Raw genomic sequence first — 27,794 nt, 5'->3', positions numbered from 1 at the left:
AGTTAAAATATAAAGTAAGTAATTATATAAAGTCTATATTAAACACGGTTTATATTATAGACTTATAACAAAGTTGATATTATATTAAACTTAATATTGAACATGTAAATATATAACGTTTATATCAAAATATATAAAGTAAATATATAAAGTAAGAATTAACAGTAACAATTCCAAGCCCGAGGACTAGATTTAACTTAAGGTACACCCGTAGTAAGTATGAGACCTTAGCCTATAGTGACATTGAAACTAATTCTGCAGAAACCTAAAGGTTAACTGGTACTAGAATTAAGGCCGAGTGCAAATGTGTAGTAATTATATAACACTAGGATATAACAGGCAGGACACAAAGAATAACTAATAAGTGAGAGACCACATAACACGTAATGTACCCGGCCAAGAGGCCGTAAAAGACCTAATGGATAAGGAGAAGGGGGTGTGACTACAAGTAGGGCTTACTAGCACCTAGACTGGGCAAAGTATTAGCTGCGGACAGCGGGACACTTGGGGACCGGCGCTGCACCCCCCTTCCCACATGCAGTGGGGAGACAATCGGGACAACTGAGCAAAGCATGACGGGGGTACAAAAGCAGCCGCTTGCAAAGGGGGGGAGGGTGGGGTTTTGCGAGGGCAGCGGCGAGGGCAGGCGGAGTGAGGCAGAGCCCCGTTGTGCGCCCGTATTTATACAGCCCCAAACTGCCCGCGCAACGCCGCGGGACGCGCTGCGCAATTGTTTCTTTCTCCCCCGCCAGAAAAATCCCCCCTTGCTATCAAGCAGTGACCATTTTTATTCAGGAAAGTACATAAATAGTCGATTTACAAACATAATATTGGATTTATAGATAGAGCTAGTACATACAATACCTAAAGCCACTAGTACGCATAGCGTTTCGGGCATATTATTGAGAGAGGAAAGATATTTATATTTAAACAATTTTTTTTTTTACCGACGCTCTCCCTATTGATGAGAACTACAACCTAATGAAGATAAATGTTAATTTTATGTAGATACTGTAATAAACGAAAGTTTTTAATGTCATCAGAGAAGCAGAAATATAGGCAAATTTTAAATCCCTTGTCATAAATATAACTGAAGTGAAAGCAAAGATATATGCATTTTGATAGTTACAAAGACAGCTCTTTAACACGGGTGGAACACGAACAAGGGGAACTTAGTACCCAAATGAGCCACAGAGGTATTAGAAAGAATTTTTTCAGTGTCAGAGTAGTTAACAAATGGAATGTATTAAGCAGTGATGTGGTGGAGGCTGACTCCATACACAATTTCAAATGTAGATGTGATAGAGCCCAATAGGCTCAGGAACCTGTACACCTGTTGATTGACGGTTGAGAGTCGGGACCAAAGAACCAAAGCTCAACCCCTGCAAGCACAAATTAGGTGAGTACAACTAGGTGAATACAGCTGAGGGGCGGGACCAAACAGCTGAAGCTCAATTCCCTACGCATAACTAGGCGAGTCCATAGGAATTACCGTTTGTCCTGGCGCCATCTATGTTTTGACAGCAGTACTACTAATGTTCCCACGTTATGTGATGATCGCTATACGGGGTGTTACGGTCAGTTGCTCTTCTATATATGTTTATGGACAACGTAGGTGATTTGAGGCAATTTGCGGCCAGAGTGAAATAGTATCCACGCGCTGAGTGATGGAGGAGGATATATACTGCTGTGTACTCGACCAGCAGGTGAGAGGTAAGTTATATCGAACAATTATGGGGAATAGATGGGTTATTTTAAGTGTAGAATGTCAGGTAACCGGTAACTACACAGATGGGGTAGTTTTTTTTTAAGTCTTTATTTACTAAAGTGGAACATTACATGATGCCTTTAGCTGAACAAGTCTACTGGTGGGGGAAGTAGACGGGTTTTATGAAAGTACTGTATTTTACCTAAATTTGTATTTGGTTAACTAGTTCAGTAGTTACCAGGGAGGGTGTTCCTTTAATCTAATCTAAAAATTCTAGCCGGACAGTGATTAAATAAAGAAATTGAATAGAACGAAGTGGTTTGCCAGGGTGCTTAACATTTAGTTTAGTTCACTTACTATGCAGCCCATGCTTAAAGAATGCAAGTTTATCATATTGAATTTACCGTAGTTTTACTGCATTTAATATACCGTTTTTACCCTATTTAATTATGTCGGTAAAGGCCGGTCGTGGAAAGTTCCTAATATAGCAAGTTTTAAAGGAAAAGTTTGAGTTAACTTTAACGCTTACGTTAGTGACCAATTAGCTTAGTCTATTGTGAGGAAAGTTACTAGAATCTAACATTGCAAGTGCCATTTCTCTACTATTTTTGAGAAACATGACTAGATACATGAATCGCATAGTTTTATTACTAAATGTTCATAGATTAGGTTGCATAGTTGAGGAAATGGTAAGGTTTGTGATTGTGTACCTTGACTTCAGCAGAGATTTTGATAGTGGCGCAAAATTGATAGGGGCTCGGATCATTGGAAATGCTGACTGAAGTTGATTAGGTCATGGCTATACCAAAGGAAATTAGTATAAATGGGGTTAAGTTGGGAGAAGTGTTGTTAGTGGTGCCTAAAAGCTCTCCTTGGACCTCGGTTATTCGCAAGATTATGGTTTAGAGTGCAATAGTTGCAGAATTGGCAAATAAAAAATATCGATGCCCTATATAGTTTTGAAATGGTTAAGACTACCAGATGCAGTTTAATGCTGACAAATGTAAGGTTTGGGGGCTAGGTAAAGATTAGATGGTGTAGATTATTAAGAGTATTAAATTTTTTGCAGGTGGTAAATTGTCCCCGAGCTGGCACTGCTCTCCAGCCTGGGATGTTGATTGGTTAGTTTTCAACTGCCTCCCAACATGGTAGTGAGGTCCTGAGCTGACATGCAGTGAGGAACGTGGAAAGCTTCCTGAATTGGCACATGGTATGCCTCCCTTTCAAACCAGCAGCTGGCACAAATGTTCCAGCTAACATCAGAGTAGTGGATGAAGCCCACACTAAAATGTAAGTGGTACAGTAAACGGACACCCCCCCCTGCCTTTTGCAACCCGTTCTCGCAAATTTAATAAATCAATATTAACTTATTAGTTGCGTGCATAGGTGACATACTTAACATAATAGTTTCCCTTGAAAAGCTTCATAGAAAACACTGACCTTACCTAACCTACTAGTATGTTAAGATAAGCATCTTATTGCTTCGTAATTATAATTATTACCTAACCTATACCTATAATAGGTTAAGTAACAATTGTAATTACGAAGCTATAAGATGCTTATTTGTTGTTGGAAAATCAAATTTGTATAGGATGTTGACTTGAAATGACTATAGCTTTGTTTGTAATAAAGATGGGACAACAAGATACTTAGTGTGCCATTTAAAACGGCAACTGTTAAACTGGTGGTACAGGTATGAATAAAATAACGTCGCTATGCAAATAACTTTTTAGTAATATTTACTGTTCACATGACAGGTTGTGGAAGGTCCTGGCAACAAAGAGCTGCAGGAAAATACTTGCAGATCTACAGTAAGTAGTGTTGTGTACATTGGAATTAGAGGGTAGACGTTAATTGCTAAAAACCTATTAAATATTAGGGTATGGAAGTCTAGGCTTAGGCTAGTGGGTACCATATCTGCAAGTTTAGTCCTTTCAGGAATGTATTGAATAGAATGGTATGTTGAAATTGTGAAAATTGTAATGTGGGGCATTAGATCTTAAACAGCATAGTTGAGGGTGTTTTATTAATAATTTTAATGAAATAAGTCTTGTTTAGTTAACATTAAATGTTTGTTAAATAAGCTTTAATCTATAAATGTATAACACTGTTAAGGGTAATCATGAGTCAAATAAAGTTAATGGCAGGAAAAGTTTTGTTCCAAGTGATTGTATTTTTCCCTTGAAAGTAAAAAAAATAATCAATGTTTACTTTAGCTTGGTTTTAAATTTATATAGTTTTGCAGAATGTGGTTTGGAAAGTCCAGAAGTCCCTCTGTCAGTTGCTGAAACAGAATCAGGTGAGTTGTAGTAAAGGTTATTCTGAATAGATTTGCATAAAAGTAAAAAAATAGTAATAACTTAAACAATATAGCAATGGCTAAAGATAAATGTAAATTGCCATTGAAGTGCAGTTATGAATAGTTTCTCAAATGACATTTACTGAAACTTGGCAAATTGATGTGATATATATTTATATTGCTAAATTAGATCTTTACTACTGCTACTAGAATATGTAGGAAAGGTAAATTCCTTAAAGAAATTTTTTCCATCTGAATTTGTAAAGTACTGAATGCTAATTTGAAAAGTAAAGCAAGATTGGCTTTAAATCTGAAATTAATTTGTTGAAATATTTTTCAGGTGAAAGTGATTATGATGCATGGACTGGGGCTCCTTTACTCTGCAAAAGTGGGTGAGTTTGAATTTGATGTTTTAGCTATATCAATGACCTAATCTTCATTCTCTTATCTAGTCCATTTATAGGTGTGTAACCATGTCCTACTGTTAAAACCCGCAGGGGATGATGCAGTTTGTACTGATCCTACCCCATTTCATAAAAGGGGACCAGGCAGTCCTGCAGATTTCCCTGGCTTGGCTTTTTCAGAGATTTGCTCTACTACCCATCTAATAGATGGACTAGATTTGCATAGGTTTAGGGACCCTTAACAATGGTTACATTGTTAATTCTCACAGGGCTTGTTTGCTGAATGGGTGGATGCATCTAAAACTTAGTGCCTGGCATGCATTGTACAGTGCTTTCAGTAAAGCATATGTACAATGTGTTGATGGCACTAAAGTGGTGGATGTAATGTTCCCATTCAGGGAACAAGCTCTGCACTAAAATCAGAGGAAGGGATTGTGAAGGGGCCTTGAAATTGGGTAAATTGAAACTAGGATATAGTACCCACTAGTCAAGGCCTTAAACTAAAGTTAAATCTTGCAAGAATTGCTTTGAATAGAATAAATGGGACTTTAAATTTGTGAATGTAAAGTTGGGCACTGTTAAACAGCATAAATTTGCAAGTTAAAGATTTTATGAAATTTTTTATTTAAATCTTAATTTGTTTGCATGGTTCTTAATTATTTGGCTAGAAGTAATTCATTTATAAATTACACAAATCACAATGTGATATTTCTAATGCACAAGGGCTGTGATGAGGGGTTCAAACTTATGTTGGAGGATCCCAGATGTGCTTTAAGACTGTGCCACAACATGGTAAAAGAATTGCAACTGGGAGGTCTACTGACATCATGGATTTAATCTACGTTTGTAGCTTAAAAGGCTATGTTCATAAATTAAAGAATCATTTAATGATTGTATAGTACACAAATTAAATATTGAATGGTAACTGTACTTCAACTTTGTTTATTTATTTGAAGCTTAAATACTGTCTTTCAGAATATTGATGGGAAAGTTGAACTTCAGCCCTGAGTTTGAAGGTGTTAATTGCTTGACATTCTGAATTAGGTGAGTGTGGTAGTAAACATTATAACTTAAACACTCATTATGGCTGAAGATAATCTGAAATGATGCAACATAAATTGCTGACTTTAATGTACTTATGGTTAGTCAAACTAAGTTTAATGTTTTTGCTTGATTAGCATTAAAGGAGAATTCTAACAATGATAATTGTAAAATCTTGTTTAACAAGCTAATTTTGGTAAATGTTTCAGGTGGTATGGAAGATTACAATGTCATCAAAGCATTGACTGGCTTCAGTGTGGTTGTTCTACTCTGCAAATCTACGAAAGTTGGTATGTGGAATTAAGTTTTAGCTATGTCAACTAATTAATTTATTTTCTTTCATCTAGTCCATTTATAGATGTGTACCAAAGTCCTACTGTTACCACCTGCAGGGATTGATGCAGTTTGTACTGATCCTACCCCATTTCATAAAAGGGGACCAGGCAGTCCTGCAGATTTCCCTGGCTTGGCTTTTTCAGAGCCCTGCTCTACTACCCATCCAATAGATGGACTAGATTTGCATAGGTTTAGGGACCCTTAACAATGGTTACATTGTTAATTCTCACAGGGCTTGTTTGCTGAATGGGTGGATACATCTAACACTTTAGTGCCTGGCATGCATTGTACAGTGCTTTCAGTAAAGCATATGTACAATGTTGATGGCACTAAAGTGGTGGATGTAATTCACCCATTCAGGGAACAAGCTCTGCAATAAAATTGAAGTAAGGGATAGGCCTTGCTGAGCCTATCTTAAAAGATAGGATGTTAGGATTTTTTGGGCTTATTATTAGGCATTGGTGATAATAAAAGTAGTGTCCCTGTTTAATGTTTATTTTTGTTTTACAGGTGATTGTCTCTGGAGTTGTCCTGGATCTTCTGTTCATCTAGGAGCATCTGTCCCACAACCTGAAAGAGTAGATGTATTATAAATACTATATGTAAAACTTATTAAATAAAACAATTTTAATGAAACTACTATATATACCTTATCCTGAAAATTATTGTTTACTACTATTGATGCAATGTTTAAACATCTGAAATTTTTTAACTGAAAATAAATACTTGGTAAAATTTACACCTATTTAACTTGTTACATAGGTGCATGCAAAATGCACTGAAAAGATGTAAGTGGACTACCTATTCAATTTACATAGACTAATATTTCAAACTAACAAATATTGCAAATTAAAGTGGAAGAAACTTTAGTCAATATTTTAGTTTTCATATTTGAAAGTAAATTTAAAGCTATGCAACACCTAAGCTTTGTACAAATTATAATTAAATTAACTAAAGATCATTGTTAAATTTACAAAACATTAGAAAAGTGACACTGAAGCATCTATACAACATGGTTTTCACAAAGTCTTTGGTAACTTAAGTTTAATCAAAGCTCTTAAATGATTTGTCTGCCAAACTTCAGATATTCTGAAATATTTTACCTAGATTAAAACCATCATTGTTTGAAAGGGCAAAACAGATTACTGTCAATTAGTTTGACCTAACATCTGCAAGGTCCTGAAGGCATGGAATTTTTTCTGTAAAACTTTGTTTGCTAAAAACAAACCCTGCCTAATGAACCTGCTCTTTTTTTTAGAAATGGTAATTGCAACATTACCAAAGGCCATTGTTTTAATAGCCAAAGTACCAAATGAAAGACCAAGAAGCAACAAACAGGTACATGGTAGAAAGGACAAAAGAATGGTTACGAGGACCCTTTCATTTGTTAAAGAAATGACTGGGGAAAAATGCTGTCATACCACAAGGGGTCTTAACCCTTGTCATATACATCACTGACATTAATCTAAATATTACCAACCACAAAAATTGCTGATAACAAAAATAAAGAATATAATATTGAGGCCTTAATGCAGATCTCTAACTCTACAAATAGTAACAAGACTGGCAATTTCTTAATATAAAACAGAAAAAAATCCAAGACCTTGCACGTGAGCCAGAACAATCCATATCACAACTACCACATTAAAATGAAACAACAATGAAGGTAAGGTAATTACCAAAAGAAGGCACCAAAGTGCGAAATAATCAGAGGGCGCTAAATATCACCAAGAATGCCAATACGAGAACAAAAATGCATAAGGCGAACGATATCAAAAGTATCCGATTCACCTAGAATTCTATCGAGGGACAAGTGACTGCGAGGGACGGTCGGAAAGCAAGACACACGCTCGTCCTGGAAGTCAGGACATTCAACAAGGATATGCACAACTGTAAGAGGGACAACGCAATTCGGACAATAAGGAGCAGGGCGGCGCTCCATCAAGTGACCGTGGGTTAAGCGGGTATGACCAACCCACAGCCGTGTCCCACCGCCGGTTACGGTGGTAGGAGGAAGGCCACGGGGACACACTAAGTTTGAGAGTACGCAGCTTGTTACCAACCACAGAGGACCAACAACCCTGCCAACGGGGAAGAATGAATAACAGGATAAAAGTCGGAATAAGGAATACCTTTACGGGAGATGGGACAAGAACGGATAGCTTCTTTAGCGGCAGCATCCGCACGCTCATTAAAACACCAATATGGCTGGGAACCCAGCAAAACTCTACTGATTTAAATTTACTAGAAATAAGAAGCAGCCAATGTTGAATCTCAATGACCACCGGATGGACAGGATTAAAGGACCCTAGAGCCATGAGGGCACTACGAGAATCAACTACAACCACAAAGGAGGAATGAGAAAGCAAGAGACGAAGAGCATAAAGAATAGCATAAAGTTCTGCCGTAAAGACGCTAGCCTCCGAAGGGAGGCGACACATGTAAGTACGGTCAGGAAAAACAACAGAGTAGCCCACACCATCCGCAGACTTAGACCCATCGGGGAAGATGGAAATAGAGTGGGAGTGCGAAGAAAAGTGCTCAAGGAAGAGGCTTTTCAGAATTGTAGGAGGGGTAAAGGCTTTAGTAATACAAGTCAAGGACGTACAAAACTTGGGAAGGGGGACTCTCCACGGAGGTAATGAAGGAACAATACGAGGAGAAACATTAGAAATATGAACAGAAAGAGAATCCTGTAAGCGAGATAACTGGACAGAAAGTGGGAGACAATGAAGAGGAACAGGAACCACAGGAGGAGGAAAAGTCAATGCACGACAGAGGCGAGAGGAAGGATGTTGGAAGGACCGCGCAAGATAGCGAAGACAGTAGCGATCACGGCAGTCCTGAAGAGAGAGAAAGCCAGTGTCAACATACAAACTAAGGGCGGGAGTCGAACGAAAGCCACCAGAGCCGAGACGCAACCCAGTATGGTGCAAAGCATCAAGATGGCGAAGAGTAGAAGGAGAAGCAGAAGAGTATGCAGGGCAACCATAATTGAGTTTAGACAGGACGAGAGAGGAGTGCAAATAGAGGAGCGTGCGCCTATCCGCTCCCCAAGAAGTATGGGACAAAACCTTAAGGAGGTTAAGGGCCTTAGAGCATTCAACTCGGAGGCAAGAGATATGGGCTGACCAAGACAAACGAGTGTTAAAGACTAACCCCAAAAGCTTCGCGGAATCCCTGTACACAATGAGATGACCATAAAGCAACAACAATGAAGTAAAGGTCCTTTCAGTAAGAATCTATCATTCGCTGAAAGTTGCTGCAGTTAAAAATAAAAGAAAATACAAGTCCCTAGAAATAAACAAGCAACCTTTTTGACTAAGGAAAAGAAGGTAGTTATTCTACTGTATAAATCTAAGTATTCACTTAGATAACTGTATCCAAGCATAGAGGTTCCCCACCCCCCTTCCCTTTCAGAAAAACATCTACTTTCGAAAAAGTTTAACATTGGCCAACAAAAATGATTCCAGAACTAAATTGCCTAATACCAGGAACAACTGAGAGCCATGACAAACACTGCAACCCTCTCCTACCCCCAAGTCTTATGCTATTTATGATCCAAGGTAATTTGAGATACTTATACTGTACTTCCTACAGACGAGTCTAGTGAGAGGGTGATCACCTGGCGATTAAATTGAAGCACGATACAGGTGTCAACGAACATCAGTCAGCCCACTTGTCAGCACAGTGGATAACTAATGACATCATAATCTGCAGTGTTGTATGCCTCCCTGTGGCCATTTAAATCAATAAAACACAGGGCTGTGGCAATGTTTACAGTATAAGGCAAGGTATAGAGGAATCCTGGAATGCCATGTAATGTGTAGTCCTTGAATGTGCTTTAGGCAACCAAATTGAATAACAACATTTCTGGTGTTCGGCTATATAATCAGACTTTCTCATTCGGTATAATGTTTTAAACCTAAATAGGAATTCACTTTAAAGGTCAATTTATTTGGAAAGTGCTAACCAGATTCCAAATTACTGAGCTCTGAAAGTACTACAAGGCAAGTTTAACCGAATGAGTGTTTGCCTATCCATACCCCCATGAGGTATGTGACAACGCTGAATAAAGAAAGGGTCTTTGAGCATTCACCGTGCAGGTATTTGACATGACCAATATAGCCAAGTGTTAAAGATCATTCTAAGCAGTTCTGCACAATCCATATACTATCAATTAATATGATAGTATAGAAATGGTGCATGATATTTCCTATTAAAACTCATTGGACAACTGTTTGTATTAGACATTTTAAACCTACAAATGGTAGCCCTAGATATCGCACTACAGTATTAATTACAAGATGAACAATGTAAAATCAATACCACAACAGCAAAGGATGACGGCTTTTCAACAACCGACAAACACACAGGTCTAACACCGGCCATCCCGAGAGAGGACGTCCCAAGCACGTGCACCCCACAACTTTACATCACCTTTGCTACCTCACGCGAGCACGCAACAGCATGAGGACGCCACACTCCCAAACCAACTCCATGCACTTTGAGGCTTTAACAACTCAACATTTAAAAAGTTGATTTAAAAAATCAAACACCTGAATTTTTCCCTAATTAAATTTACTAGGGAAATGCACACCAAGCCATGAAACTTACAATGAAGATGAACAAATTACACACAACTGTCACCAAACTTCCACATACCACCCCCCCCTCTCACTCCTGCCCTCCCTCCTTAGGTGCTCTGATTGGCTGAGCACCTGAGCCACCACCACTCACCTCTTGTTGTGAGAGCCTAAAGCATGTTTGGTTGCACTTTAAAAGTTCCCGAGTGTACTCGCCTAATTGTGAGTACCGCCTGCCCGGTTCACCATTTTGTTTTTCAATCTACCTCAATTTACCCCTTTACAGTCAAATATTATGCAAAATTCTGTTAAAGACTTGTCCCTTCTTAACTTAAATAACTGCTTTGGCCATCTGCAATCTTTCTAGGTGGGTAAAAATGACTCTTGAGGCCAGAAAGGACTTATCAGACGCCGATCATAACAATACGGTACACACACAAAATCACAACCTGATATACACCAAGCAGAAAATCAACTGGAGCTGTGAGGCGACGTAAACCCTTGCCCAAGGCACTGGCAGCTGCATACTCTACCACAGTATATTACTGACTTTGTAAAAGTCTTACAACCAGATTTCCCCATAAATCACAGCAAATTTTGAGGCCCCTCCTTGAGTCAACGTCTTACGTAAGACCTACAAGCACTCAGGTGAAGGCTGAAGCAGTTCAACACCATATGCCCCAACTTCAAATACACAGTTGAGAGGCGGGACCAAAACGTGATTTTCTGTGTGTGCCTGAAGTTGGGGCATACGGTCTTGCTTCACCCTTCACTTTACCCTTCACCGGCGTACTTCAGGGGTTTTATTTAATACTTGGACTGGCTTCAGTAGGGCCTCCAGACTTTCTGTGGCTTCACAAGTGTCACGTGAATCCCCTGCATAGCAGTGGAACTGCCTTTTCCCTTCACCTTCAATGCCTCTGCACTGGAAGTATACATCTACACCAGCCCAGAAGAGTCATCAGTCCTGCCACCTCTCCATACCCCCCAGGGCCTGGCACGGCCTGGTACGACTCAGAGGCAAGCCGGGCGCCACTGCTAACTGGCAGTTTGTCCCCACAAACAAGCAGTTAGCCGCCTTCAACTGACAGTGGTGCAGCTCAACACAAAGGCACCGCCAGCCACAACGAGCAGTTTGCTAGTTGACCAGATGTCCACCTCGTGTTGACACTGGATGAGTCATCACCGCCGGACAATATAAAGAGCGCTGCCTCCCTGGAGAGGCAATCTCTCCCTTAGTGCTCTAGGATCACCTTGGTGTCTCTAACCCGTCGTCCACTTCCAGCCAACATCATGTGACTGATGCCATGGTGGTATAGTAGCTGTCTTCAGAACACCAGTATATCTTCAAACTTTTATTCATTGCTTATAGTTTATTTTTTGCATTTAAGGTCATACTAACTTGTTCACCTTTGCATTACATGATAGTCAAGTATTGTCATGTTATTTTTGTTCATTACTATTTCAGTAAATTGTTTAATTATTTATTTGATAATTTTCATTTGTTTCCACCTGCACTTTACACACTGCAAGGCCAATAGCAGCATTTCTTTCATTTATGTGAGGGAGAGCCATACCATCTTGGTTCAGTATAGCTGTGATACCATAACCCGTCACACAAGATATCCAGTTGTAAGACTTTTACCATCAGTGGTGGTAGAGTATGCAACTGGCAATGCCTTTGTTACAGGTTCGCTTCATCTCACAGCCCCAGTGGATTTTCTCACACATTTGAATACATGAAACAACTTTATTTGATACATTCCAAACCAAAGTACTGTACAGTACAGTAATTATCAAACCATCAAATGTGTGGGATAATCATAGTGCGCTAAATATCACTAACGTCGCCAATACAAGAACAAAAACGCATACGGCGAACAATATCAAAGGTATTGAATTTACCAAGAAGTTTATCGAGGGACAATTGACAGTGAGGGATGGTCGGGAAGCAAGACACGTAAGTCCTGGAAGTCAGGACATGTAGAGACAACGGTTTGGACAATAAGAAGCAGGGCAGCGCTCCATTAAGTGCCTGTGAGTTAAACGTGTATGACCAATATACAACCTCGCCAGAGCCATTTCCCACCACCGGTTACGGTGGTAGGAGGAAGGCCACGGGAACACACTACTCTTAAGAGCACGCAATTTGTTACCAGTAACAGAAGACCAACAACCCTGACAACGGGCAAGAATGGGGAAATGAATAACTGGGTAAAAGTCATAATAAGGAATACCTTTACGGGAGACGGGACAGGTGCGGATAGTTTCCTTAGCGGCAGTGTCCGCACGCTCATTTAAGAACACACCAATATGGGTGGGAATCCAGCGAAATTCCACTGTCTTAAATCTACTGGAGATAAGAAACAGCCAATGTTGAATTTCAACTACCAAAGGATGGACTGGATTAAAGGATTCTAGAGCCATGAGGGCACTGCAAGTGTCAACTACAAACACAGAGGAGGATTGACAGCGAGAAAAGAGTTGATGAAGAGCATAGAGAATAGCATAAAGTTCTGCCATGAAGATGCTAGTCTCCAGAGGCAGGAGACACAAAGGTGCAGTCAGGAAAAACAACAGAGTAGCCTACACCGTCTGCAGACTTAAGACCCATTGGTGAAGACGGAAATAGAGTGGAAGTGTGAAGAAAAGTGTTCAAGGAAAAGGTGATTTAGAACTGTAGGAGGGGTAAAAGTTTTAGTCATGTGGGTCAAGGCTTACAGAATTTAGGAACGGGGACCCCTCCATAGGGGCAAAGACGGAATGACACGAGGGGAAATATTGGTAACACAAACTAAAAGAGCATTTTGTAAGAGAGACAACCGTACAGAAAGAGATAGGTGGTGAAGGGGAACAGGAACCACAGGATGGGTAAAGGTCAAGGCATGACATAAGCAAGAGTGAGGGTGCTGTAAGGACCGTGCAAAGTGGAGAAGACAGTAGCGATCATGGCGATCCTGTAGAAACAGGACGCCAGTTTCAACATACAGGCTTAGGGTAGGTGTCGAAGGAAAGGTACCAGAGCTGAGCCGTAACCCAGTATGATGCAGTGTGTCCAGATGGTGAAGGGTAGAAGGAGAAGCAGACGAGTAAACAGGGCCATAATCGAGTTTAGACAGAACGAGAGAAGAATGTAAAGAGAGGAGCAGTGTCGATTAGCTCCCCAAGAAGTATGGGACATGACCTAAAGTTAGTTAAGGGCCTTAGAGCATTCAACTCGGACGTAAAAAATATGGGGCGACAAAGACAAACGAGTGTCAAAGATTAGCCCTAAAAGCTTTAGCAGATTCTTTGTACAAAAGGGGATGACCCCTGTTACCTAACAGTAAATAGGTATCTGGGAGTTAGCTGTTACAGGCTGCTTCCTAGGGGGGTGCGTGTGTGGGAGAAAAAAAAATTTAGTAGTTAACCACTGAACTGCTCTGTCTCCAAATAACACCCTGGTGCACAAGAAATAAATTCTTTCCAAAAAATTTATTTCTCTTCTTATATTGTTAAAATGCAGAGTCTGATCACGGGGAAACTAAACAAAAAATATTGTATGTGACTTACTTTAGCTGCGATGGAGCTGGGAAGTTGAGCAAATTATGGGCGCTGAGCGTTGGAGCGATGGGGGTCTGTCGGCCCCGCCACCCCGTGCGACGGCAGTTGCTGCGAATAAAATGTTGCGCAATTATTTTGAAGTTTCTCATTCATTTCTTCTTTTTTTTTGCTGTAATATTATTTAAAAGTGTGTAATTTGTGGAATTTATATAATTCAAAGTATAGAACATCGCTATGCTCAAAATTATGGGCCTCATATATGCGACATATTCTACAATCAAACAGTGTTTTTGCTGTTATTACACTATATACACACATTGTATATACCCATCTACGTATGTATTCACCATAACGATCCACTATGTTGGTATGGTGAGCCCAAAAAACATGAGTGAGCTGCCACACCCTGCCAGTCCTCCCTCCCTCCTCCAACACATTACTCGCCAACATTCCTCCTCCCAAAATACTGTTATTGTGTTTATTACACTATTTACACACGTTATGTATAAGTATGTACATGTTTTATTCATGTACATACGTACATACTTGCCATCTCCTCACCTCTCTCTCTTGCCTACTTAATGCTCTTGCTTCCCTCATCTCATCACAATCGACTTTATAATGGTTCAGGACGGATCGAAATGTCGTCGTCTATTCAATTTCCAGTGTGTGGTTTGGTCAACAATGAAATCTTCATGCAAGATCTTATAAAGAAAATCCCTAGAACGAGTTTTGCAGATACGAAAGAGTTTAAGGTGAGTAGGGGATGGTTTGAGAAATTTTGAAAAAAGACGTGGTATTCATAGTGTTGTGAGGCATGGTGAGGGTGCCAGCTCAGACAAAGTAGGAGCTGAAAGATTTGTTCGTGATTTTAAAGATTTTGTAGATACTGTATTGATGGATATATTCCACAACAAGTGTTTAATTGTGAGGAGACATGGCTATTCTGGAAAAAATTGCCGAAGAGGACATACATTACCCAAGAGGAGACGTCACTGCCCGGACACAAGCTAACTTGGGCTAACTTGTGTCAGGATAGGCTAACTCTTGTGCTGTGTGGCGATTTGAAAATTAAACCCTTGCTCGTGTATCATTCCGAAAATCCAAGAGTTTTAAACAATATATAACGTGCAGAAAAACTGTGATGTAGAGTGGTTTGCCCTGCCATCAAAAAATATCTGCAAGAGAAAAGTTTGACACTAAAGGGCCTGCTTCTCGACAATGCTCTTGCTCATCCTCCAGACTTGGAGGATGCATTGTTGGGGCCACTTTTTTTTTTTAGGGATATTCCTGCATGGGCCCTAAGTTTCTGGCTAATGAACCAATGACATGAAGGAGGAGTTTTCAACCTACCTTGTGTTAGGTGTGCAGGGGTCAATAGGCTGAACATAATGTCAGGAGCAAAGGGGGGCGTTTGCCTCTTCAAACACAATTGTGACCATCTTCATCTCTTCGAACTATCCTAAATGCTCTCTTCACCTGTCTGACCAAATTGGGTGTCCAGACCACCTTTGAATCTGAAATTGTAAAATTAATAGTGATTTCAGAATATTCAGTCCATTTATACTAACAAAATTATATACAGTATACTGTAATTGAAATTTTACAGAATGATAAAGGCAATTTAGTAACTTTGTTAAAATGCACTTGGGGGAAATACATGAAAATAGGTTAATATGGTTTGTAAGGTTGATGGGAAATGTTTATTACTTTTATAATTTAAAAGATGTATAGCCCTAATACTCCATCCTGGGTGCATTCCACCAGGTAATGACCACAGCAAAAGTTTTCCACGAGGCTCTATTGTCACACAAACTTTTCACATTTTCAAACTTGATTCATCTTTCCCCCTCCCCCCCCTCATTCCAGGGGTTTTCTTTAAAAGGTCTTCATGCAAATGCCTTGGTTTCTCACAAATGATGGCCTCTGAAATGCTATCACCTGCTAACTCTTTGTTGTGTATCCAAATTAATAAAAAAATTTCAACATCCTCAAGTGTTTGTGTTCTTTGTTTCGGGATTGTTGATATGCCTTTTGCCACTTTAACGCTCATAATGTCCTTTTTCTTAGCAAGTATAGTGCATATTGTTGACATAGATTTGTTGTTCTGCCTAGCTAGTTCAATAACCTGTGCACCGTTTTGACGTTTATGAATGCTCTCTTGTTTTTCCTCTATGGTCATTCTCACATGTGTTTTCTTGGCTTGAACCTTACTTGCCACTGGCTTTCTTGGGACTCATGGCAAGATATATAATAACAAATTTTATGTTCAAATAGCCAAAAATCCCAAAACAAATGTAATGCTTTATAAAGAATTCAGGCGCGATAGTTACTAGGCAGGAGACACTGGTAAACTGAGGTGCGATCACCATGCCACCACGCGCTAGGTCAGCCCATACGCATATCAACAAACTCATTTCCCGAGGCAAAGTTTGTAACCCGATTCAAATTTTTCGAAGAAATTAGGTTCGTAACCCGAAAAGTTCATAAATATTCATTCGTAAGACGAGGTGACACTATATATAAGTAAAAAATTAAAATTTTGTAGATACACTGTGCTGTATTGATGGATACATTCCACAACAAGTGTTTAATTGTGAGGAGACATGGCTATTCTGGAAAAAATTGCCGAAGAGGACATACATTACCCAAGAGGAGACGTCACTGCCCGGACACAAGCTAACTTGGGCTAACTTGTGTCAGGATAGGCTAACTCTTGTGCTGTGTGGCGATTTGAAAATTAAACCTTTGCTCGTGTATCATTCCGAAAATCCAAGAGTTTTAAAAAATATATAACGTGCAGAAAAACTGTGATGTGGAGTGGTTTGCCCTGCCATCAAAAAATATCTGCAAGAGAAAAGTTTGACACTCAAGGTCCTGCTTCTCGACAATGCTCCTGCTCATCCTCCAGACTTGGAGGATGCATTGTTGGGGCCACTTTTTTTTTTTTTTTTAGGGATATTCCTACATGAGCCCTGAGTTTCTGGCTAATGTACCAATGACATGAAGGAGGAGTTTTCAACCTACCTTGTGTTAGGTGTGCAGAGGTCAATGGTTGAACATAATGTCAGGAGCAAAGGGGGGCGTTTGCCTCTTCGAACACAATTGTGACCATCTTCATCTCTTCGAACTATCCTAAATGCTCTCTTCACCTGTCTGACCAAATTGGGTGTCCAGACCACCTTTGAATCTGAAATTGTAAAATTAATAGCAATTTCAGAATATTCAGTCCATTTATACTAACAAAATTATATACAGTATACTGTAATTGAAATTTTACAGAATGATAAAGGCAATTTAGCAACTTTGTTAAAATGCACATGGGGGAAATACATGAAAATAGGTTAATATTGTTTGTAAGGTTGATGGGAAATGTTTATTACTTTTATGATTTAAAAGATGTATAGCCCTAATACTCCATCCTGGGTGCATTCCACCAGGTAATGACCACAGCAAAAGTTTTCCACGAGGCTCTATTGTCACACAAACTTTTCACATTTTCAAACTTGATTCATCTTCCCCCCCCCCCCTCATTCCAGGGGTTTTCTTTAAAAGGTCTTCATGCAAATGCCTTGGTTTCTCACAAATGATGGCCTCTGAAATGCTATCACCTGCTAATTCCTTGTTGTGTATCCAAATTAATAAAAACTTTTTAACATCCTCAAGTGTTTGTGTTCTTTGTTTCGGGATTGTTGATATGCCTTTTGCCACTTTAATGTTCATAATGTCCTTTTTCTTAGCAAGTACAGTGCATATTGTTGACATAGATTTGTTGTACTGCCTAGCTAGTTCAACAACCTGTGCACCATTTTGATGTTTATGAATGCTCTCTTGTTTTTCCTCTATGGTCATTCTCACATGTGTTTTCTTGGCTTGAACCTTACCACTGGCTTTCTTGGGACTCATGGCAAGATATATCATAACAAATTTTATGTTCAAATAGCCAAAAATCCCAAAACAAATGTAATGCTTTACAAAGAATTCAGGCGCGATACTTACTAGGCAGGAGACACTGGTAAACTGAGGCGCGATCACCATGCCACCACGCGCTAGGTCAGCCCATACGTATATCAACAAACTCCTTTCCCGAGGCAAAGTTTGTAACCCGATTCAAATTTTTCGAAGAAATTAGGCTCGTAACCCGAAAAGTTCATAAATATTCATTCGTAAGCCGAGGTGTCACTATATATAACTAAAAAATTAAACTCAGGATTACTTTCAACCCCTACCCCTTTTGCTCTACTCCATTGCCTCCTACCTTCACCCCCCCTCTATGATGTACTCTTCCATAGACACCTACCTTTGCCCCCCTCCTCCCCTCTACTCCTCCATCATCACCTACCTTCACACCCCCTCCCTTCTCCTCCTCCATCGTCACCTTCCTTTCACCCTCCTCTATGATGTACTCTTCCATAGACACCTACGTTCACTGCATATAATGCTCCCCTCTACTCCTCCATCGTCACCTACTTTCACCCCCCCCTCCGCTCTACTCCTCCAGGGTCGCAGACAATTTCACGAGCGTGAGAACTACGAGTTCTCTAACTACTCTCACACTCCTACTCTCTCACCAGTGAGGGGGAGGGAAGGAGGGAGGAAATGAAGGAAGAAAGGTGGGGGAGAGAGAATAAGCAGGGGGGAGGAGGGCCTAGATACATTTCTTCCATATAGATAGGTAGACTGAGGGAGAGCTGCTTGCCAAGAGCCCTATCAGACAGGCTTCCTATTCCTCAACCCTCCCTAATATGCCACATCCTGGTCAGGACAAATTGCTCGATTGTTATTCTTGGTGTGACTCGAGAACTGACCTCGAGGCGGGGCATGGGCATGGATTATCTCCCTGGGGCACGCACCTCCCTGCCCCAGCTCTCTCTCTCACATAATCTATCAAGGGTCTAACATGAGGTCATTGTGCCTACCAGAAGTGTATATGTCCAAGGCTGGCCACCTGTCTGGACCATTCAAATGTATAAACACGTAATTAGTCTATTAAAATTATATATAATGCTACAATTATAAATTAATTTGTTCATGGTCATTCGTTTATCAGTATTTTAATATGAGGTATATATACGCATGTAAGTATACGTTGACGTACACATATATGATTATGTGTATAGAATGATTATGATTATGTGTAATCATATATGATTATATCTAATGGAATGCATTAGTAAGTGATGTGGTGGAGGCTGACTCCATACACAGGTTCAAGTGTAGATATGATAGAGCCCAATAGGCTCAGAAACCTGTACACCTGTTGATTGACGGTTGAGAGGTGGAACTAAAGAGCCAGAGCTCAACCCCAGCAAGCACAATTAGGCGAGTATATGAACGAATGCACATGTACACTTTCAAATGAATTAAGATACCTTGAGATACACAATGACTTAGTTTAAATAGTTTAAACACATTATGGTACTGATTTTGACATGCTGATGTCTGGAAGGGAGAGGGGGTGTGGGGGGTTATTGTCTGAGGTGGAGGACCAGAGGAGGGGGTCAGTGAAAGGATGGTGGCTGGAGGGATGCCATTGTTCTAATGGTTATGAAAACAATTATTAATGGCAGGAATTCAGTGGGTGTGTACTTCACCCGCACCATCACCATACTGTGCCCTGCTACAACCCCCCCCCCCCCCCACTCCACCCATGCTGTGCGGGGCGTATTACACATTATGGGATAACCGACTGTCTGTCCATTCCTGTCTGCTCGTTATGCTGCCCTTCCTTTTGAAAATTGTCTGCTTTATCGACTTCCTTCAAGACCACACGTTAGCCTCTTATCATGCCCTCTTACCACTCTCAGGGAGCCGGCTCTTCTATACAATAGTTACCACTCAGTCCCCAAGGTGAAAGAGTGTCCGGGCATATGACTTGTTACATGTACTTATTTGCGATTCGTTTGGGCTGTCACGTGTGGTGATTAGTGTTGGGTAAGGCTAGGCCAGGTCAGGTCAGACTAGGCCAGGTCAGACTAGGCTAGGCTTTTTGCCCGAAACGCTTTGCGTAATAGTGGCTTTAGGCATTGTATGTACTAGCTCTACCTATAAGTCAAACAATCCTTGTAAATATTTATTGTATGTATGTACCTTACCTAAATAAAATTGTATTGTATTGTATTGTAAGGCTAGGCCAGGTCAGGTCTGGTCAGGTCTGGCTAGGCCAGGTCAGGCCAGGCTAAGCAGGGTGAGAGAAGTAAAGCGGCAGGTACTTACGTTTCCGAGAAAGTAGCGGCGGTAGTATATTGTTGATTTAGATTCGACGACATCCTGAAGCTAGTAGGTGGCGGCCTCATCGCTCTCGAACTTCTTGTTGTTGTAGGGGATACGAAGCACACCCAATATCCCCCTTACATTGATCACACTAATATTTTTACTATTTCGGACACCAGATTTGTCTGTTTCGTATATGTATAATTGTTCAATATTAAAACAACAATAGAATGCTCTAAGTACTTTCGTATATTAATACATCTTCAGAAGGCATGGTTCGCTCTGAAGATGTATTAATATAAGAAAGTACTAAAGGAAATTCCTGTTTCAATTCTTCCTCCGTGGTCTGACACTTGTTATATATTGTATATACTGAATTATATATACTATAATTCAGTATATACTGAATATACTATACTATATACTAAATATACTATATATTATATATATATACTATACAGTATATAGTATATATATACTATACTATTTATATATTAATAGTATATTATATATTTATAATTTATTTTAAATATATAATATATAATATAAATATATAATAATATTATATATTTATATTATTAATAGTATAGTATATACTATACTATACTATTTAGTATATATATACTATACAGTATATACTAAATATACTATATACTGCCAACAAACTCACCCTTAACATTGACAAAACTTTCTATATTCTGTTTGGCAATAAATCCTCTAATCAAATAAATCTCAAAATAAACAATACCCAAATTTGTAACAAATTAGATGGCAAATTCCTTGGCATTCTCATTGACCACAAGCTGAATTTCCAGGGACACATTCTAAACATATCAAAAAAAGTTTCAAAAACTGTGGGCATTCTTTCTAAGATCAGATATTATGTACCACGCCCTGCCCTGGTGACTCTCTACTACTCCCTTATCTATCCATATCTCAACTATGGTATTTGTGCTTGGGGCTCTCCAAAATCACTTACGTCCTCTAATTACTCAACACAAAGCTGCTATTAGGACAATATCCAATTCTGGCCCCAGACATCAATCGGTACCCCTACTCAAATCTCTGAATATGTTAGACATTAAGTCACTGCACATTCTCTCATGTGTATTATACATATATAAAACGCTAAACTATAATGCCAATCCTGATCTCAAAAGTTTCATAGAAGGTTGTAACAGAACCCATGAGCACCACACCAGAAATAAATACAGTTTTGATATTCCTAGAGTACGACTTAATCAAACTAGAAATGCTCTACAAATCAAGGGGCCCAGAATGTGGAATGACCTTCCCAACCATGTTAAAGACTGTACCTCTCTCAACCAGTTTAAGTTAAAAACGAAGCTATACCTAATAAATTCCCTGTAACCTACCTTACCCTTCTATTGTCAACCAATGTCTGTTTTTCTTTAAAGAGCGCTGTTTGTCGACATAATTGTATTTGTGCTGCTTTTTCATCTATGTTTTCATTCTACTCATTATGCTCAATTAGTATTAAGCTTGTCATTTAAGTTTATCATGCCCGAAACGCTTTGCGTAATAGTGGCTTTAGGCATTGTATATGTACTAGCTCTACCTATAAGTCAACCAATCCTTGTAAAAATTTATTGTATGTATGTACCTTACCTAAATAAAATTGTATTGTAAAATTGTATTGTATTGTATGAATGCTGCGGTTTTCGAGTTTGACGAGCGATGAAAACTGCCACTTTTATACAACTACAAATATCTTTTATTTATTTTTATTTATTTATTTATTTATGCATATACAAGAATGTACATAAGGAATGCGAGGATACAAATATGGTAATTACAGTCTTGTAAAGCCACTAGCACGCGCAGCGTTTCGGGCAGGTCCTTAATCTAAGAAAATTTTAAGGAGGTAAATACTTGCAAAATTATAGACAAAAAATGATAACAGATTACATGAAATGAAAAAAAAGATGAGAGAAAATTGTAGGTACAGTATATTAAAGCACATAGGTAGCTAAGATTGATTGCAATGACAGCTTGAATGGTAGTTGACAAAAAAATTGGTAGGCATAATACAGCAGAAACAATATAAGATTGGTTGCAATGACAGCTTGAATGGTAGTTGACAAAAATTGGTAGTCACAATACAGCATATGGCTAGCACATAAAAGAAGACAGCAATGAACACAATGAAACACAATGAACACAATGATCTTCGGTTTTACTTAAAATATTTGTCTGGTAGAGGTTTTACATATAGATCGCGTTTCTGTCTTTCTTCTGACTAATAAATAATTTTGGTTTAATCAGTTATCAAGATGTTTTCAACAATATTCTGTAGCGAGTAGATTATCCCAATAATATACTCGCTCCAAATGCTTTGTTAATATTCCTGTCAACCTTTGAAGATGAATGAGGTGAGGCGTTGCCCGAGCATATAAGCAGCAGAATAGCAAACATTAACCCATGGGCTATTCATTCCTCACCATCTGGTCACCATTTGGTCCGGGAGACATCTCCCGTCACGCTGGGTGCAGTCGCACCTCCACAGATCTCCAGTATCATCTATTGATACTGGTGATGGCTCAAAAGGGCCACCACTTACGAGCTATTCATGCCCGTGCCACCTTTTTGGTGGCTTCATCTTCATCTTAACACATTCACAAGGGAGACATCTCCCGTCACGCTGGGTGCATTCGCACCTCCACAGATCTCCAGTATCAGCTCTTGATACTGGTAATGGCTTAAAATGGCCACCACTTACGGGCTATTTATGCCCGTGCCACCTTTTGGGTTGCTTCATCTTCATCTTAACACATTCATAAGGGAGACATCTCCCGTCATGCAGGGTGCATTCGCACCTCCACAGATCTCCAGTATCAGCTCCTGATACTGGTAATGGCTTGAAAGGGCCACCACTTACGGGCTATTCATGCCCGTGCCACCTTTTGGGTGGCTTAATCTTCATCAATCAATCAATCAAACATTAACCAGAGTCTACTTTCAAGTGTGGTCTAGAGCAGACACTTGCGAGATACTGTACCGACGCTCAGTGCGCCCAACTCACACCAAAGTATCACCTGTGTACTTCTGTATATTCGACCAAATAGTCTCTTAGTGTCTGTGTTTATTTGTCACCATACTTTACGTAACAATAGAACCGTTACATTGGTGACCCAGTGAGTGAAAAAGAAATGGCCACTGCCTTTTGACGAAAGGCGGTGGAGTTTCTGATGGGGAAGGAAGAGACAATTGCGCATCGCGTTCCGCAAGGCGCGGTGCGGCCAGCCTGGGTGGCATAAAAAGCGCGCGAAGTCAGGTCTCGCTCGCAGGGTGCAGTCGCGCCTCCACAGATCTCCAGTATCAGCTCTTGATACTGATAATGGCACAAAAGGGCCACCACTTACGGGCTATTCATGCCCGTGCCACCTCTTGGGTGGCTTAATCTTCATCAATCAATCAGGTCTCGCTCTCACTCCCTCTCCCGCCCCGGTCCACGATTCACGAAGCGCCCACCCTCCTCCCCCTTTCTGCTGGCTGCCAGTTTTCCCGGTTCTGACTACGTCAGTCGTTGTTCCTCACGTTTTTCCTCCCGTTTCACTGGGGATGGGTGGGGGGGGGGGGGGGTGCAGCGCCCGTCCCCAAGTGTTCCGCTGTCCGCATAGCTACTACTTTGACTTTACAGCCATTCTACTAGTAAGCCCTACCTTGTCAGGTAATTCCTTCTTCCTTGGCGGCTCGGCCTCTGGCCTGGGGTTATTTTCTTCTCCAAATACATATCAGGCTTCCCCAGTCACTATATATGTATTTTCTGCCGCCTGATTATTCTCCAGCTAGGGTTTCCCTTATGTTATGTTGTTCACTTTGGTGTCCTGTTATACTTAGAATTAGATTTGTTACATATTCGCCTCACTGCTAATTCTAGACATTAGGACATTAGGTTTCTGCAGAGTTTGTTACTAGGCTATAAGATTACGTTATTTTACTACGGATGTACAATTTAAGATGTTTCGTGTACTTTGAGTTAGCCACGGCTATGTTATACATTTGTTAAGTGCTATTTAGAAGCCTGTTTTACTTCTGCAGAATTATTTATCAATTCAATAAACTTACGCCCCCATGAGTTGGTGTCTTCCTTCCCCTGATCAGAAACACCTAGTCACAAACTAGATCTTCGTCATGGATTTATCTACCAGGTTTCCAGCATACAACGCAGATGAGCCAGAATTTTGGTTCATGCAGATGGAGGCTATTTTCGACCTTCACGAAGTTTCGACGATACCCAGCCACGATGGACTACAACATGGACTCTCACTGGACCTCTACTGCTATACTGTTTGCTGTGATGGAACTCTGCCAACACCCTCGCCACAGCTATGATTTTCATCGCGTCCATCTCTGCATTTTCATCTACTACGGCTTGCTGCTCCACGATCGTTACTCACTCATCTGACAGCCTCATCAATGATTACATCATGTTGGATCTACAGCTTGTCCTGCCGACTCTCCGTCGCTGCCAGGGCACTGCTTGTCCTACGCCCACGACAGCTGCTCTGTCATCAGATTCATCTACACGTTCACTGAATTTTGATACTCGGCCGACTCGAGCCCTTTGCGCAGTACAGGACTCACAGCTTGCGTTTCCGACACTTCGTCGCCTTCAGAACAATTCAGCTCTAGATGTGATTACCTCGTTGTCCTAACTACGTGCCTACATTACCTCCTAATGTCCTGGTGCCCGAGCCCATCCGCCTCGGATCTAAATGCTCCACCAGCGAGCTAAGGACGCAACAATTATGCACATTCTTCTCTCCTGCTACACCGAGCTTGTCCACACACTGACTACATCTTTTGGTACCAGACTACAATTTCCAGTCAACAATGTAGTACTCGGCGTGTACAGTCCTAATCAACCCAAGACGCTACAGCTTCGACACAGAGCAGACAGCAGACTACGACCACATCGAGCCGCCACGCTCTCGCTCCCCGAGTTCAGACACTCACAATTCTCAATCGAGCCGCCACGCTCTCACTCATAGAGCTCCACGACTCCGGCCTCACTCAGCTCTCTGCTCTGCTCCAGGCTTCGTCTCAACGTCTGCGACACTGCTAAATCCAGAGACACATCCGCTGACTACGCAGTTCACTTTTCGACCACAGTACGACCTCCCACCCTACGACCCCAGTACGACCTCCCACCCTACGACCCCAGTTAGATGACATCAGCGAAGAGGAGGAAGTTAACTTTGATGGTTATGTAACGCGTGAATTGTAACGAGCAGGGCGTACAATTCACCGACCAGCTAAGTTCCTTGATCAAGTATTTTTCCTTTCATCCCCTGGGAGGGGGAGTTCTGTAGCGAGTAGATTATCCCAATAATATACTCGCTCCAAATGCTTTGTTAATATTCCTGTCAACCTTTGAAGATGAATGAGGTGAGGCGTTGCCCGGGCAACACGGTGAGGTGTTGCCCGAGCATATAAGCAGCAGAATAGCAAACATTAACCAGTCTACTTTCAAGTGTGGTCTAGAGCAGACACTTGCGAGATACTGTACCGGCGCTCAGTGCGCCCAACTCACACCAAAGTATCACCTGTGTACTTCTGTATATTCGACCAAATATATATATAGTACCTTAGTGTCTGTGTTTATTTGTCACCATACTTTACGTAACAATAGAACCGTTACAATTCTTTCAGCGTTCGTCTTTTCCAACTTGGCGACCCTTTTGGAAGCGCGATACTTGGGTTAACCCATCCTATAGTTGGGTCTGTTTCCAACTGGGGTTCGAACACTGTTTACATCACTTAGGGTCTAACACCTGCAAAAAGTTGGAATCGGGTACGTCATCGCTATTCTTAAATAAATCTGACCCAGCCTAATCTAACCTAACTGAACCTAGTCTAACTAAGCCTACTCTAACCTACCCGAATATGATCTAATGTAATGAAAATAATAGATACAATATTGTGTTTAAATGTATGCCCATAATTTGCACAAGGTGTGACGTCACTATGACGCCATAGTTTTTGTTGCCAGCGCGGGATTTGGATATGTCAAGAAAGCTGTCGGGGAACCCAAGATTGACCTCTTGGCCTCGCAAAGTTTATAAGCTGAAAATATACAGCTTACCAATTAGTAATTCCCTAGTTGAACAGGTATTTTTGAGAATAACATCTTTGAAAACTAAAATTTGAAATTGCAAATACCATTAGTTTTGATCTTGAAAAACATAAATTAATAAACGAGTCACAACATGGTTTTACAAATGACCGTTTATGTGCAACAAATTTGCTATCTTTTTATTCCAGCATAGTTGAGGCAGTTGATAGTGGTAAGGTTTGCGATGTTGTGTACCTTGACTTTAGCAAAGCTTTTGATAAAATGCCACATGAAAGACTGATTGAAAAGAGGCTCATGGTATTGAGGGTGCTATATTAAGATGGATTAGGGCATGGCTATACTAAAGAAAACAGAGAGTTAGTATAAATGGGGTTAAGTCAGAGTGGAAAAATATTGTAAGTGGAGTGCCTCAAGGCCCTGTATTGGAACCTCTGTTGTTTATAATATATACAAATGATTTAGATTCAGGTTTGAGTAGCAACATTTGCAAATTTGCCGATGATGCAAAAATCGGTAGGGAAATTAACATGGAAGAAGACTCGCTATCACTTCAAGTTGATCTAAATAGGGTTTTGAAATGGTCAAAAGATGCAGATTAATGTTGATAAATGTAAAGTTCTGAGGCTAGGTAATGATGATAGAGTTACAAGATACGAGCTAGATGGTGTTGAGATTGCGAAAGGGATCTGGGAGTTATAATTAGTAAGAATTTAAAACCAAAGGATCAATGCATGAATGTTCGTAATAAGGCGAATAGGACACTGGAATTTATTAATCGAAGCGTTAGTAACAAGACACCTGGTGTTGTTCTTCAGCTATATATCTTGCTCTGGTTAGGCCCCATTTAGATTATGCAGTTAAGTTTTGGTCGCCGTACTATAGAATGGATATAAATTCACTTGAACGTGTCAGCCGTAGGATGACTAAGTTAATTCCCCAAATTAGAAATCTTTCATATGAAGAAAGATTAACAAAGCTTAAATTGCATTCACTTTAAAGGCAAAGAGTTAGGGGTGACATGATAGAGGTTTACAAGTGGATGAATGGACATAACAAAGGGAATATTAATAGGGTATTAAAAGTATCAACACAAGATAGAACACGAAACAATGGGTATAAATTGGATAAGTTTAGATTTAGGAAAGATTTGGGTAAATACTGGTTCGGTAACAGGGTGGTTGATTTGTGGAACCAATTATCGCGTAACGTGGTGGAAGTGGGTACTTGATTGTTTTAAACGTGGGTTGGACATGCATATGAATGGGATTGGGTGGTTATAAATAGGAGTTTTTTAGTTTAGTTCATTTATTATGCACCCCATACCCATTCCGTGGGGGGTAGTGGAAAGGGTTACAGAGGCACATAATGGGCTCAGGGACTGAACCCCACAATTCATTTAGCTAAGCAAGTTACAATCTTGATGAGCTAGTTACAAAATTTAATATAAGTCGTCACATCAACAATGGGTTCGAGATCGACCTCAAGTACAGGTTCTAAATTAAGCAACTGACATATGTGGAGAGCTATAGTGTCACAATTTATATGTTTGTCCTGCACACCGCCC

At 40.3% G+C, this 27,794-nt stretch overlaps 1 protein-coding gene and 1 long non-coding RNA gene across 7 annotated transcripts; one reads left to right on the top strand and one right to left on the bottom strand.

Moving 5' to 3' along the window:
- Positions 1-346: 346 nt before the first annotated feature.
- LOC138359159 (uncharacterized) lies at positions 347-6,424 on the top strand. 5 transcript variants are annotated; one of them, XR_011225807.1, is made up of 8 exons: positions 347-1,713; positions 2,778-2,998; positions 3,466-3,519; positions 3,954-4,007; positions 4,348-4,399; positions 5,387-5,455; positions 5,662-5,742; positions 6,299-6,424. XR_011225807.1 is itself a non-coding variant. In XM_069318028.1 (6 exons), exons 2-6 carry the CDS (start codon positions 2,916-2,918, stop codon positions 6,300-6,302), a joined length of 255 nt encoding a protein of 84 aa, XP_069174129.1. In that variant the 5' UTR covers positions 347-1,713; positions 2,778-2,915; the 3' UTR covers positions 6,303-6,424. The 5 variants fall into 5 exon arrangements, 1 of the variants encoding a protein (XP_069174129.1); XR_011225806.1 differs by having other exon boundaries at positions 3,946-4,007; XR_011225808.1 differs by lacking the exon at positions 3,954-4,007.
- LOC138359160 (uncharacterized) lies at positions 6,268-25,756 on the bottom strand. Of its 2 annotated transcripts, XR_011225810.1 has the most exons (6): positions 25,742-25,756; positions 20,134-20,315; positions 16,945-17,107; positions 15,271-15,434; positions 13,927-14,025; positions 6,268-6,358 (listed from the first exon to the last, which is right to left on the bottom strand). It is a non-coding gene; the product is annotated as an uncharacterized lncRNA (long non-coding RNA). The 2 variants fall into 2 exon arrangements; XR_011225811.1 differs by lacking the exons at positions 13,927-14,025; positions 25,742-25,756 and having other exon boundaries at positions 20,134-20,293.
- Between the last annotated feature and the right edge of the window lie 2,038 nt (positions 25,757-27,794).

The sequence above is a fragment of the Procambarus clarkii genome, chromosome 89 (genome assembly GCF_040958095.1).
Source record: "Procambarus clarkii isolate CNS0578487 chromosome 89, FALCON_Pclarkii_2.0, whole genome shotgun sequence".
Taxonomy (NCBI): Eukaryota; Metazoa; Arthropoda; class Malacostraca; order Decapoda; family Cambaridae; genus Procambarus; species Procambarus clarkii.
The sequence above is the reverse complement of the archived record's forward strand: the minus strand, read 5'-3'. Positions and strand labels throughout refer to the sequence as shown.

Excerpts from the sequence above, each read along its gene's own strand:
- LOC138359159 (XM_069318028.1), top strand. The coding sequence starts at position 2,916 with ATGGTATGCCTCCCTTTCAAACCAGCAGCTGGCACAAATGTTCCAGCT. Across the intron at positions 3,520-3,945 it reads AAAATACTTGCAGATCTACA|TTTTGCAGAATGTGGTTTGG; the intron begins GTAAGTAGTGTT and ends AAATTTATATAG. Across the intron at positions 4,008-4,347 it reads AGTTGCTGAAACAGAATCAG|GTGAAAGTGATTATGATGCA; the intron begins GTGAGTTGTAGT and ends AATATTTTTCAG.